The 15379-nt window shown below is 35.6% G+C and overlaps 1 protein-coding gene across 3 annotated transcripts in view; it reads left to right on the forward strand.

The window, feature by feature from the left end:
• Positions 1-15379, forward strand: part of LOC134543148 (fatty-acid amide hydrolase 2-A) — a 74474-nt gene that overhangs the window by 12272 nt on the left and 46823 nt on the right. For all 3 annotated transcript variants that reach the window (XM_063388002.1, XM_063388005.1, XM_063388003.1), the window contains 2 exons: positions 150-386; positions 3923-4142. In XM_063388002.1, coding sequence (XP_063244072.1) covers positions 150-386; positions 3923-4142 — 457 coding nt within the window. The remainder of the gene's footprint in view (positions 1-149; positions 387-3922; positions 4143-15379) is intronic.

Genomic DNA, 15379 nt, shown 5'->3' on the forward strand with positions numbered 1-15379 from the left:
CTTAGGCTATTTAGAATACTAGCCCTAAGGTAATAATTTTTTGTAGTTGGTAAACTAAAATGAAACTTGAAATTTTTATAATGAGCATATTAACTGCATTCAAACGTACTGAAATGTCATTTTAAAATAATTTTTTTTTTTTGTTGCAGATGAAGTTTGAAAAACCGACGCAAGGATCACGAAGTTTGAAACGACGTGCTCTGAAATGTTTCTGCCAAGTTCTTCAAGCCTTTGTAGTTTTTGCCCACAGTGTTTTTGATTTTGTAGTTGACAAAGTTTTCTCTTGGTACTATGATGATTCCAAGAGGAAGACAATTTCCAAGGTGGCGTCTCCACTTCTCCTAGAGAGTGCTGTCCAGTTGGCTGAAAAAATTAGGAGGAGAGAGGTTTGTAATCATTTAACTTATTTATATGGCTTTTGAAAATGCAATTATGATGTATCATTAACACTTTTACAATCCTTGATTGTGATACAAGCTCAGTGTTTTACCAAACACACTAGAGACACACCAACATAATGACAATAATAATAATTTACTTTTTCTCTTAGAATTTTTTTCAGTCATTATACTAAATCATGGAGAAAAATAAATCCCCATTGCTAAGAAAATAAACCTCCAGTGCTTCAATTTCTTAAAAAGAAGTTTATCATATTTGACACTACGTATATGTTATATATAACTCTACATTGTATCTATAATTAATTCTGTAGCTACACCTGTTGCCTCTAGGTAACTTTTCAAACACTTGTTGGTGTTAGTATATAGCTGTCTGATATTATTCTCTAATGTATTGGCTTTAGTCTGTCACCTTCACTTGAACGCCTTATGGTCAGCAACTTTACTTTATCATAAATATCTTAATCACATTGCACACAATTGACATCTTCTCTTAGATGTAGTGTGTTGTATATATCTTCAAAAGAATACAAGCTTTATAACCAGCCTTTTTAAGAAATTTTTAAAAATTTTATTTTTTAGATTGATAATAAAGTTATTCAGGCACAGTAATAAGTGCACAATTTGCTAGCCATTTTGGATTTTTCCATCTTTGTGCTATAATTCTAATGCTGAGCTATTTATTCCAATTTTTGGCTTGTCAAGCCATTAATCATGTCTCCCAGACTTTCTATACTTTGTTGTGACCACGTATTCACTAACAGGCTCTAGTCTGAAAGTGTGACAAGGTAATTTATTATTATATAATGTGGGCAACTATAACATTCATGATAACCACACCAGTACACACGTTTTGACTTCAGCAAGTTGCCAAATCTAAGTCCTGTGCCATATCAAACCAAAAATATTAAGCACTGAAGATTTATTGCAAGCGGTATCAAAATATTTGAAATATCAAGATGGCAAGGCCTAATCCCTCTTAAAGCTACATGTTCACTTAGCCTGTGAATCATCAGTAATTAATTTTCTTCCTTATTCTTCACATGTGGAAGTTCATTTGTGCTTTTATTTGGTCATTAATTCAATTATTTGATTTATTGGTATTTAATGAAACTGCATCAATCCATTCTGTTCAGTTAACATATTTACCCGTATATACGTTCATTGGACATTGTGACAACACTCATACTTCAAAAATAGAGTCATTTTAAGACCATTGTAACACTACTTACTAGCAGTGAAAATGAAATAAACTACATTTCAAATACTGATAGAGGAGCATTAATTGTTCAGGTCAGTCATTTTGTCTACCACCTCACTTCTGCCATCCTCCCTTCAAACCTTCTAGCTTCTACCCCTCCATGTCCACACGCTATGATTTGGTTTTAGTGTAATAATAAGTGCATTATATACATATTTAGGTTTTTGTATTCATATTTAATAAAAATGAAAAGTGTGGCTGATTCAAGTGACTTGAGTAACACAAAACTTTTAATTGTTAGAACACTAAAATTTGAGACACATTATGAAAAAATCTAAAATATTCATCCACTTAACATCTAAATTTTTTCAAATACAGAAAAGATTTGTACGAATAATAATGCATGTAAATTATCGTACCTCATGCAGACAACTTTTCAAAAGCTTAGGTGTCTTAACATTACCATCGTTATACATTTATGAATTACTTATATTTGCTCATTCACAATTGAATGAACTGCAGAATTTCAATTTACATAATTATTCGACTAGAACAAAAAATAATTTTCATATATTACAACATCGTACAAAATGTTGTGCAAATAGTCCGAGATACTATTATTTTTGTTTATGTGTATATGATTGTACTTAAATGTGTATTCATAATTGTACTTAAATGTGTATTCATAATGTTTAATATTCTTGACGAGTCCTATACTACATGTACAATATAATTGTATATTTTTGTAGTCGACTTGGACAATAAAACTACTAACTATACTACTAACATACTAACTAGTTATGTAATTAATGCATAGGTTCTTTTCCTTGTATTTTTTTTTATTATTTCTAAAATGTGTGCTAGGATTTAGGCTAGTCATGACTTTTACAGAAGTATGTTCCACTCTTTTAGCAGATCTTAGAAAACTAAACATTATGTCACCACTCACCACCTCCGGCTAGCTCAAATTGGTGATGAGTGGAACATACAGGTTGCAGGTCAGGAAGAAAGAAGAAATTTATAAACAATGTTCGATGTATTACCTGTTTTATTTATTTAAGTAAAAATCACAAAATATTTAGCACAACAGAACAAATAAAAATTAAATGTACATTAAAAAGAAGGTAAAACCCGGAGCCATCGCTCGGCCCGCCGCCCGAACAACGACCGCTCGGCCTGGTGCTCGGACTATGACTGACTTTACAGCCTTCCTTCTCTGTGCGGGCAGTGTCCTGAGCTCGCTGACGTAATTTTCAGACAATCACGGCACATGGTAACAGAGGCGTCCACTAAATGCTCACTTCTGTTCCCACGACGCAGCGATTTTGTATCTTTCTCTCACTCCCGTGACCGTTGACTCACACGCCTAGCGTTTGAAACAAAGCCTCGGTCGTGGAAAAAACGAAGGAAAATCGCGTCAGCATGCCTTCCTACACGAAGAAGCCAGAAAAAAAAATTACGAGAAAAATAAACATGAATTTTAAAAATAAAAACAATAAACCCGGAGAATTACGTTCACAATAACTTCTAAAAAGAAACAACTTTATATCATTTGAAAACCTAACCTGAAATATGACAAAAAAAATTATAACAAACTATTATTGCTGGATTGTATGAGGAAGGCTGTAATCTGGGTTGTTACAATTATAATACCTGCCCTTTTCACAAACTAATTAAAAAAAAACCTGTATGCATGATATTCAAGCAGTGACCACTCTGTTAGAAGTCAAGATGAATTGTGACAGCCCTGAACTTGAGTTGGTGAAAATGGTGAAAAGTTCAACTCAACTGATATGGTTTGCTATAAACCTGTAATTATGTTTGACACTTTTGTTAAAATTGTTCTTTTAATTGATGTTTTTATGTTGAAGGCACTATGTAAATGTTACCTAATTATTTCCAGGAGAAATACTTTATTATGATTTAATTATAAATATACCATCGTAATTTAATTCAATGTAAAATTTGATGAATTAAGTTTTGTTAAGTCTGAAAGTAAATGAGACAGTTAAAAAAATGAACCTGGAATTATATATTGCCAGGAGAGTGGCCGTATTTATTTTAAAGCTATATTTAGACAATGCAAGATATCATGTAACACAAAGTAATATTAGTAAGACAACGCAAGATGGTTTTTTACACAAAGATATATTAGACAATGCAAGATAGATATATCATGTAAAACTATATTAGATGAAGCAAGATGGTTATGTCATAAAAAGCTACTTTAGACAATGCATGAAGGTTATGTTACCACTCTGTCTATGACACATTAAGTCCAAATAAAAAATAAAATGTCTCACTGGCAACCTCTTTTGTGCAGGTGAGTGCAGTGGATGTGGTCCAGGGCTTTATCGATCGCATTCGAGAAGTGAATCCAGTGATTAATGCAGTGGTGTGCGATCGATTCGAGGTGGCCCTCAGAGAGGCGCAAGACGTCGAAAAACTTGTTAACTCTGGCTCTTTGACTCCTGAGGAGCTGAAGAAAACTAAACCTTTCTTAGGAGTGCCATTTACTACAAAAGATAGCACAGCAGCTAAAGGTAACTAAAGAAATTGTTTTTGTTTAAAATTGTAGATCTGTTCAAATTAAATGTAATTCCACAATTTCCGATTTAGAAGGTTATAGTTCCCCTTTACGGCGAGCTCTCTAAAATTTACGTTGACTAGATAAAACTTGAATTATATTTTCTCAAAGCAGTTGTATTCAGCTGCAATATTTGCTTTAAGGTAAAGCCCGGCAAGATACTTGTGAACCTGCGCAGACCCCAATTCGTGGCGTGACGCACACTACCGTCACGTGATAGCCGCCAGGGGAAGTGGAGGGGATCAGTTCCGCGCTTGACTCGCCTGCGTGAGGATTGCGTCAGCGCGTCATGCCGGGACCTGGGTTACACAGTACAACAAGCGAGCCTATCCCATCAACCTCAGGAATTAAGTCGAACCTTATTCCAGGACGACCCTTGCGAGGACAGGCGCGTGAAATTGTATACAATGTTGCGACGCATCTGAAAGAAAATAAGTTGCTGTACGGTTTAAAATACAATGTTACTGAAGCGACAAGTGCTGCGACGGGTGTTTATAAATCAACGGTAAAAAGGATTTTGGCTGAGGGGAAAGTAAAAAGTAAAATTGGTCTGAACTTTTCAACACCTACTGGCAAGAAAAAAGGAAACTGTTCCAACTTTAAATAAATTAAAGACGGATTTGCGAGATGATGGTGTTTTGGACTGCAGTAAAAAAATTTTGAGAAAACTGTTAAAGAGACTGGGATTCCGTTGGACGAAGTGTCAGTCAAGGAGAAGGATTTTGATTGAGAAGTTTCGAAACGATGGTCGTTCAATCGTTTATGTAGATGAAACGTACATCCATGCTACCCACAGCGTTAGTTCTTGTTGGCAATCGGACAATGAGCTGGGCGTTACAGAGCCAATCGGGAAAGGCCAGCGTTTCATAATTGTGAATGCAGGAGGAGAGGAGGGATTTGTACAGAATGCATTGTTGATATTCCGGTCAAAACAAACAACGGGAGATTATCATAATGACATGAATTTCGAAAACTTTTCGAAATGGGTTACACATAAACTGCTTTCAAATTTGCCTGAAAACTCCGTCATTGTTCTCGACAATGCAAGTTATCACAATGTACAGACAAATAAGAAGCCGACTTCCGCTAACACCAAACAAGTGATTCAAGAGTGGCTAAAATAAACATTGTAACTTTCTCCTCTGACCTAACAAAAGCCAACCTACTATTACTTGCGAAACAAGTGCCCACTTCCAAAACTTCCAAAATTGACGAAATCATTAAAATGAACTCCCACGAAGTAATTAGGCTTCCACCCTATCATCCTGACCTCAATCCGATTGAGTTAGTGTGGGGATATATTAAAGGACAAGTGTGCAAAGAAATATCATCCTCACTCGAAGACAAGAAGACATTATGTGAACAGCTGTTTAGTAGCTACTCTAATGAGCAATGGAAAGAATGCTGCTGGCATGTGGAAAAAATTGAGAATGAATACTGGAATAGGTTATTAGATACTGAAATAGATAAGATTATTGTTAATCTTGAAGAATCTACAGACAAAGATTCCTCTAGTGAAACGGAAAATGCCAGCTTCACATCAGACTCAGATTATGTAAATAACATAATATAATAACTATCTAACTATTAAAATATTACGTTGGCATCTTAAAATTATGTATCTATAATCAACACACGTTTTTGCGTCGAACATTAGTGACGGAAAAAGTAGTGACAAAACGCAAATGTTCTGTATTTTACCTTTAAGAAAATTCTATTTTTACAGAACCCTTAACCAAATGATAACTTGATAACCAAGCCTTCAAAGAAAGAGTTATTTTAACACATGCAGCATTTTTGTTTATGATAATATAGTTTTTTCACAGAGAGGTTTTTTATGACTGCAAACAAATAGCGTGACTGTTAGCATGCTGATGGTCTGTTAACTTGATTTATTTTTGTAAATATGTATGTGTTTGAATGATTTGGACATGGGTTAACGATGTAGTGTATTTTCCAGTTGTGATTACATCACGCAGTTCATGTGTTATAACCCTTGTGTCGCGTTCGTGTAAGACGGGCTGACACTCCATCGCCTTGATTTGGAGGGGTCACAACGCCTTCCCCTCCAGACACTGTCGTTGCACTAAGGGGTGGTAAAGGGGAAGGCAGCCCCTGCGCACAGCGATAAGAGAGACGGTTCAGATTTAACTTTTCTTCCTATACATATTTTAATCTTATTCTTTTACAGTATAAATATGTGATGATTAGGGTATCTTATAGGGATGGGCCGGTCGAATCCTCGAATCCTCGAATCCCACCGAATCTCTAGTATTCGAAAGATTCGAAATTCGAGGGAAAAGATTCGGGATTCGAGGAAAAACATTGATGTAAATGTAGTACTTTAAAAACTTAAATGCTTACAATTTACTTGGCCTGTTAACGTTTTCCTTGGAACACATCCTATTGAGGTACAGTAGAACCTCGTTAATACGGGGTCAGGACCGAGATAATCACGGATTACCGAATTTCACCGACTAGCGATTAAAAGCCCGGAAGGTCTTGTCAAGCTTCTCAGACACCTAGCCCAGGAAACAAAGGTTTCAACCTGTGAAAAATTTGTCCAAAGCTGAATTTTTGCACAGTGGTAGAGTTGACTATGCTTAATAACATACCGAAAGTTTACCGCCGTAGACCTTGTGCGTATCACTGAAAATTTGCAGTTAAGTCCTAGATGACAGCGACTTGCAGCAGTTCATTAAAATGCTTCCCATTTTCGCACTTTTTACCGTAGGCTCTCGATAGCTATATGAAAATAATCTTAAAGCACTACTACTCACATTGATAATGAATAAAGTTCTAAAAGTTAATATTAAAGGTAAGAAAAAAAATGTTAAATTAATGAAATAAGTTTTTTACATCAGTCAAGGCAATAAAAAGACAATTCATTTAAAAATAAAGGGTCTTACGCAAATATTTCTTTAACAAAAGTGGTTTTATAGTTCTTAAGCTTTACAGGGACATATCTCTCAAAAGTATAGCTTAATTTATAGGATCACTAGAGTCTCCCGAGCTTATCAATGTCGTCTACGCACTGCGACAGAGCCACAGCCGCAAGCGCTGTGGCCACTCTCACTCCCACGAAATCGAAGATTTTTAATCTTTGTAAAATTTGCTCCTAACTGAAATTTAAAACAGTGGTAACATTCAAGTTTTCTAGCAACATTTGATATGTTTACCTCCGCAAACCTTGCGCGGAACACCGAAAACGAGAAGTTAAGTCCTAAATAATAATTTATTGACCACTCAACAATATGGCACTATAACGTAATTACTATAGTATACTTTCAGAATAGCAAATCAAAACTTACTCAAAACATTATTCTCAATGATTAAATTTAAAAATCTTTCACTACGTCTGACTAAATATGATATTTATTCAATAAAATTAGAAGAGAGGTGTTCTGAAAAAAAGGACACAAATGAAAATACGTATTACAAAAACACGTAGAGCCCGATGTGAAAACATTAAATAAAAGTAGTTGCAAAGTTCTTAAACTTTAAATTAGTTTATTTGTTGAGAGCTTGGTACAATGTGTCTGACCGCTAAAGCGATCCGAGCCGCGTAGTGTATACTACTGCGAGGTTGTCGAAGTAGGCTTGGGTCGGGACGAATTTCGCCGTAAAGAAACAAAGGTTTTTAATACATGGAAAATTATCCCAAAGAAGAAACTTTGTACAGTTGTAGAGTGAACGTTTCTTAGTAACATATCAAAAGTTTTTCGATGCAAACCTTGTGCGTCACACCAAAAACGAGCAGTTAAGCCCAAAATGTCAATTTTTTGCAACGATCCACAATAATGGATATTGCAAATGCAGTTTATGGAGTAGACTGACAGTATGGAACCCAAAATAATCTAGAAACATTTCCCTATCTGAGGATAGTGATAAAAAGTACAAAGTTTAAACATCTTTATATAAAATAGACAATTTAAATCATTAAAGTTGAGAAATTCATTTTCATTCAATTTTACGGAAAAGTTAATACATCTTACATAAATATAAAGAGCCCTACGTGAAAATCGCTTTAAATAAACGTTGTTGCATATTTATTCTTCTTTAAATGGGTATATTTGTTAAGGGTCTCATACAATTTGTTTGACTCCTGAAGCTATCCGAGCCGTGTAGTGTGTACTACTGTGAGGTTGCCGAAGTCGGCTTGGGGTCGGGACGAATTTCGCTGTTAAGAAACATGGAAAATTATCCCAAAGCAGAAACTTTGTACAGTTGTAGAATAAACGTTTGTTAGTAACATGTCAAAAGTTTACCGATGATCCCTTGTGATCACACCAATAACGAGCAGTTAAGTCCTAAATGATAATTTCCCAAACGATCCACAAAATTGTGTTTCGTAAATAATTTAATAACTCTATAAATACTTTTTTTAAGTAGGCTCCCAGTATACAGCAAACTTTGTTTGTCCTCAAACGCCATACTACTACGGTAATAGGAATATGAAATCACTACAGACAAGATTTTGTTCCGTTTACTATGGTGAAACCAGAGCTAACCGAGAAATGACCGAACGTCCCGGAAAGTTGTGATATTTGACGATATTGCGCGAGTAGCACACCCGTACGTGACTACAGAGAATGGATAGTTTCCTTAACCGTTAGGATTTCTGGTACGAACACCCTCTCACAGGTAGGGTCATAAAATACGGTCAAACTCTTGCAAAAACATCCACCACCGCTCTTTGCCACTAGCAATCCAACGACGTCAGCTAGGCGCAGCACTCAAATACATTAACTCATTAAAAAAAAACTGAATATGTAATGCTACCTATACGTTTTACAACACAACTCGTGTTTTATTTATTTTCTGAAAAAAAAAACTATTATTATAGGAATTATGTTTTTTAAGTGAAAAAAAACTCAGAGTACATTTACGATGTAGTGTTTTATTCAATTTTTATGTAGTAAACTGATTTTAAAGAAGTAAATATATAATTTTTCATTTTGTCGAATACAGGCTACATTAAAATTTTGCATTGTTCTGATCGAAAATAAAACGATGTATCAGAAATAAAAAAATTTTGTTGCTAAAAAAATAATTTTTAATAATAACATTTTTGAAACAGAATAAATCCATGCAGATATAAAACCAGAGGTCCTCTAGAGTTTTTCATTTACAAGTTCCAAGCAGAAATCGTTTATTGTTAATTTTATTGTATCAAAAAACATTCATATAAGAAAAAAATGCATATCTCATTATATGTAACATACACCCTCTCATATGAATTAGCTATGTTTTAAGTAATCCCTAAATAAGACCCAGTTTAATGAGTGTCGCAGTACGCAGTGTGTCGGAATGCCGCGCTGGAACGGCGGTGGTCGTGAGAGATCAGTACGGCCGCAGTACACTGCAACGCTCGGGCCGCTTTAATGAGCCAACTAATTACGTTAGACTCTTTATAAATATACTGTCTTAAAGCAAAAGTATAACCAAAAACATTTATTTGGACATTTTTCGCATTGGACTCTTCAAATTGGTGTAAATAGTATTTTTATCTGAGTGGCAAAGATAAAAAATAATATGTCATGAATTAATCGCTTAATATCACATCTTTAATATTAACAATTTATGCTTTTTACAACATTAGTGTCTCAAGATTATTTTGGTAGTTTTATGGACAGTCTAATTTAAAAACTGTACAAATGGGTAGCATTTTAATGGACTGATGTAAGTCGCTGTCAGTGTTGTTAAGTAACGAATTACAAGTAATCGGATTACTTGTAACGATTACTTTTCAAGTAATTTATACTTGTAACGAGTTACATTTAAAAAATGTAATTCGTACTTGTAATCGGAATACATAACATTAATTGTAATCGTTACATTAAGGTAATCGATACTTTATATTTACTTGCCGTTACTTTTATTCTTGGAACGTATATTGAATACAATTAAGAACAAGAAGAACATACATTTTTGTATTAGTAAATTTATAATTTTACGCTTGTAGTGCTACGATCGTATGCACAACAGCTATGATCTAAAATGACTAAGCACATAAGTGGCTTGTCAGGTTCAAGATATCTTTGCCTTTTTGTCTTCACTTTGTTTACTTTTGTTGTGTCCACTACTCGCAAATGCATCGCAATCATGGATGGTATAGGTAACCGGAGTGATACTGCGACAAATTCAAATGCTGAAGAAGTCGTTAATAATGAAGATAGAATTTTTCTGTTTAGTTACCTTGATAAATATTTTGAATTATCTGGGAAACAGAGCAAAGAGAATATGTCTGTGAAGTGTAAGTTATGTTTGGGAAATAAAATACTCAGATCAGCATAGAGCACTGCTTCAAATTTAAGGAAACACATCACGGTAAAGAAACTAGATAATGAATTTTATTAATGATATGTATTAACACTGTTCTTTACAACATTTACTGACATTAGCTACTGTATTTCCACGATTGTAATTGTTTTGTAAGGTCAATTCCAAAATTTAAAGAATGTTACTTTTATTACAGGTATGAAGGTTACTTGTATGATGTTATTCAAGCAAGTTTGTCCTCAAATATTATTCATTTAACTAAAGATAATAAATTTAATCATTACATGAAATCATTTTTTTAACAAAACATATATGTATGTACTAGCTGCCCGACCCGGCTTCGCACGGCTATACTAATGGAAAACAATTAAGCCACATATCCCATTTACAGTAATGGTAAATTAAAAAAAATTCAGTGAAAATTATTTACAATGCTATATAATGTACCGGAGAGAAAATGAATAGCACCGATTGTTTCCCGACTCGTGCACAAAACGTACAACTGATGTACCCGTACTTTGCTACGGCAGTCTACAGGCAGATCATTCTTGCGCCGCTCATTATACATGCCCCTCCTTGTGGGTACGCCACTGCCGCGCGATGCCCGTTGCCATGGAGACGCAGAAGGCGTGAACAATGCAAAATCCTGTTCTCATGCAGACAAAGTACCCACTGTTGCCTGGTTTTAACCACCCATGGGATCTAATGTTCAGAAAATGTCATCCTGCGTAACATAAGGAACATTACTGTGAAGTTTCAAGTCTGTAAAATATATAATATACTTAAAGTATATATTTAAAGTACCCGCAAAATTTCAACGGTGATGAGGACTGCACTAACAATGAAATAGTCGTTGCCATAGAGACGAATTAAGCATCAACAATGCAACAGCCGTTGCCATGGTGATTTCCTACCAAAAACTGGAAATTTTGATATATTACACCCCCGAAACTCCCCTTGGGATCGAATTTACGCAGAATCCGTTCTTAGTGAGCGTCTACATCAAAAAATGAGTAACTATGCTAAATTTCAAGTCAATCGGGTGTATAGTTTTAGAGATCTCGTGATGAGTGAGTCAGTGAGTGGTATTTCGCTTTTATATATATATATATCCCCTTGGGGGTAGAATAAATCAAAATCCTTTCTTAGCGGATGCCTACGTCATAACATCTACCTGCATGCCAAATTTCAGCCCGATCCGTCCAGTGGTTTGGGCTGTGCGTTGATAGATCACTATGTCAGTCAGTCAGTCACCTTTGAGTTATATATATATTTAGAAGATATTAATGTAACAGTGTGTAAAAAAATTGAATCGTAAGTCAGTTTTAAAATGGTAGCGGAAAGTAATTGTAATTGTAATTTTACTGATTACTTCTATGTAAAGTAATTTTTACTTGTAATTAGTTACATTGTCACCACAGTAATTGTAATTGAGCCCAATTACTTTTTCCGAGTACTTTTAACAACACTGGTCGCTGTCATCTAGGACTTAAATGCAAATTTTCGGCGATACGCACAAGGTCTACAGCGGTAAACTTTCGGTATGTTATTAAGCATAGTGAAATCTACAACTGTGCAAAAATTCAGCTTTGGACAAATTTTTCACAGGTTTGTGCCTTTTTAAGTCTTGGTTTCCTGGACTAACCGGCGTGCAGCTGGGTTAAGGCCGTTCACGGTAAGGGCCGGCCGTCTTCAAATTAGTTTCTCGGCTTAAAAATGTCTAGCCATTAGTTCACGGACATTTACAACAGCCGAAGAGAGAAAGATAAGATCCTGCTGACCTTGCAACCCCCCCCCCCCCCCCCCCCCCCTCTTCCGTCGTACAGCCGAATGCCAGCCAGACACGTCACTCGCCAGGCGCCTGCCGTGCGTTGGCGGGTGGAAACCAGTGTTGCCAGACGTACCCGAATTCGGGTACGCATACCCGAATTACTGTGTCTGTACCTGGTACCCGAGAAGACTTGCTCGGGTACGCAAATGTACCCGAATTTTAGAAAACGAAAAAATCAATAGTAATAAATTCTCAACTTTATTATTTTAATAAAATATTTCTGTTTTATAACAGTAACTTTGACGTCGGCCCAAAGGCCTCCTTAACTCTTACAGGCCTATATGTCACGCCAATGCCTTCTCCTGCCGAGTGTTGCTTCGTGGAAGTGTTTCTACTCGCCGAGGGTGCAGTGTAGACTTGTGTTTCCTTTTGTATGTACTTATTTTGTATTGTATTTCATTTCAGATTAATTTGTTTTTATAGTTCATATTTCATTTATTTTATTCGTATTATTCACCGGGCGCCTAGGCCGTGGTTCTCCGCCTGTGGCCAATCTGCGCGTTCCGCGGGCTCGCGGAGGGGGGGAGTCAAGGTCGCGGCACGTGGGAGGGGAGTCGCTTGCGCGGCACGTGGGAGAGCAGTCGCGCTCGAGAGACGCAGGGAGACGTCGCTCCACAGCTAGGCCTTTTTAGTCGCGATTACAGTAAGGGTGGGACGCCCCTTGCAGTGTGTGGGGAAACTAAAGCGCGCGGAACCGGGCATCGCCCTTATCGAGATTGCCACAGGCGGGACCACGGTAGCCCCATGTAAATGGTATGTTTTATCGTACATAAAACCCGGAAACTTCATGTGGACTTTTATTTCCTAAAGTCGTCCTGGGCAGGCTAGATCCCTTAGGCCACGAGGCACGAACCCTAATCTGCCGCCCCTGAGCAGCTGGAGATGCACCACTAATAACAGGGACTATCCGCAGCATTGTCAACTTTATTTGTTAATATTAGTGAGATAACTCTAGAGTTAGGTTTGACCCAACAAACTTGGAACATATTGGGGATTTACAGGTAAACGAATAGTAAATATGAAATATTTTTGTGTGTAGAACCACTTGCTTGAGTTACTTGTTTTTATGTATTACTACTCCTGCGTTTTTAATTGTGCATGGTTTACATGAATGAAATTATTCAATAAGTATTTTTTTTCAATTGAAATTGCCTGGTAAACGTATGTAACGTCTGAGTTATTTGGCTATTTATATTTATTTCACTTAATCGAATGACAAATGCAAATGTTTATGCAGACCTACAACCACAAACATTAAACCAACTACATGTCACTACTGAAGACGATTTCTCTTTTAGTGACTGAACGTCCCACAAATATTTCCTGAACTTTCTATAAATTGTTAAACACACGTGTCATATAAAAATTTGTGTAATTTTTTTTTTTTTTTGCGAAAGTCTGTCGCACTTCTAAAACCACGATTTACGAGTGTAACACTCACAAATCATTCAATCATTCGGAAAGTTTGATACATAGGTAAAGTATTATCATAAATAGTATCAACTGATATTACAAACCAATCTTAAAAAATTATAATATGCCCATTTGTTCACCAGTAATACTCATAAAAGGAAGCAGTAGCATAGCCATGCGTTAAGAGGGTCTGGTATTGTATATAAAAAAGAGGGCTAGTTGGGTGTGAAACACTCTTCAATGTACCAGGAAAAGTTGTATATACAATGCTTTTGAAGATCTTATATTCATTTTAATTTACTTTTAATCATATAATATAATTGAGCTGTTAACTAAAAATTATAATATTAGCGAAGTTTTTGGTTCCTGACCTCTAAATTATACTTTTTTTTTTTATTTGAGACCTAATCTATCCCTTCCACTTCGTTCTGCCAAAACCACACATTTTAATATTCTTCACACGGGCCTTGAAACTATAAAAGTTTTTGCTATGAGATTGTGTCATATATGACAATTTTTTGTTTAAGAAGATAGCTATTTATGTTTTAATCCTTTTTTGTGTGTGTACCGGAATGATACCCGAAATAAGAAATTCTCGTACCCGTAAGTACTCGAATTTTGAGGTAAGTGTACCCGAATTTTGTGTGCTACGCCTGGCAACACTGGTGGAAACAAACAAAGGGAGACGGGAAGCAGACGTCAGGACATCCCCCTCAAGTTTAAAGAGTGACAAATGTGACAGCTGAAAGGGGGGCGACACAAAGGGTCGGTACAAACAAACAGCGTTGCAGAGTTTGGCGGCCCAAGCAATGGCTTGTAGTGTTTGCCGGCCGCCGGCCCGCATGACGTTAATTTTAAGCGCTGACAATTTTTACTTCTCTTTTTTTTCTTCTCTTTTAAATCGTCCCGGATTATCCGATTCTCGAATTAGCGCATCACGGATTAACAAGGTTCTACTGTATTGTACTTTTAATTCGTTATTATATAAAAAAAAAATTATGAAGCATGTACTGATTTGGGAAACTTACTTTATATTTATTTATTTATTTATTTATTTATTTATTCATTTCATTCCGTAGACCCCTTACAAACTGCTGGAGTTCTGGGATATGGAACATGTCAGTTTTATATACATTAAAAAATAACATATCTAAGATCAGCGCTTACACATAAACCCACAGCAATACATAAATACAGTAATCTATGTACAAAAGAATAACAAAAGTATGTATAGTATTTGATTACATATTTAGACACCATTTCACATATACATTTAGCTTGAGACTTTATTATATTTGACAGATTTATTAATTTTTTAATAGTGGATCTTCTTATTATATTATACAATACTAAATATTAAATCTGAGATAAAAATTATTGTATTACAAGAAGTAGAATAAAATGTCAAACAGTTAGTATGTGAGAAATTCATCCACTGTATAGAATGTCTGAGATAAAAGAAATATTTTAAGGTTCTTCTGGAATTTTTTATTATTTTGTTTGCTTAGCTCTTTCAGACTCTCAGGTAACTTATTAAATAGTTTTATGCCTGAGAAAATTGCACCCTTCTGACTTAGCTTGAGTCTGTTAAGTGGCAAGTGGAGGTCATTTCTATTTCTGGTATTGTATGTGTGCACATCTGAGCTTTTTAAAAAGTAGTCAAAATT

Source organism: Bacillus rossius (genome assembly GCF_032445375.1).
Source record: "Bacillus rossius redtenbacheri isolate Brsri chromosome 9 unlocalized genomic scaffold, Brsri_v3 Brsri_v3_scf9_2, whole genome shotgun sequence".
Lineage (NCBI taxonomy): Eukaryota > Metazoa > Arthropoda > Insecta > Phasmatodea > Bacillidae > Bacillus > Bacillus rossius.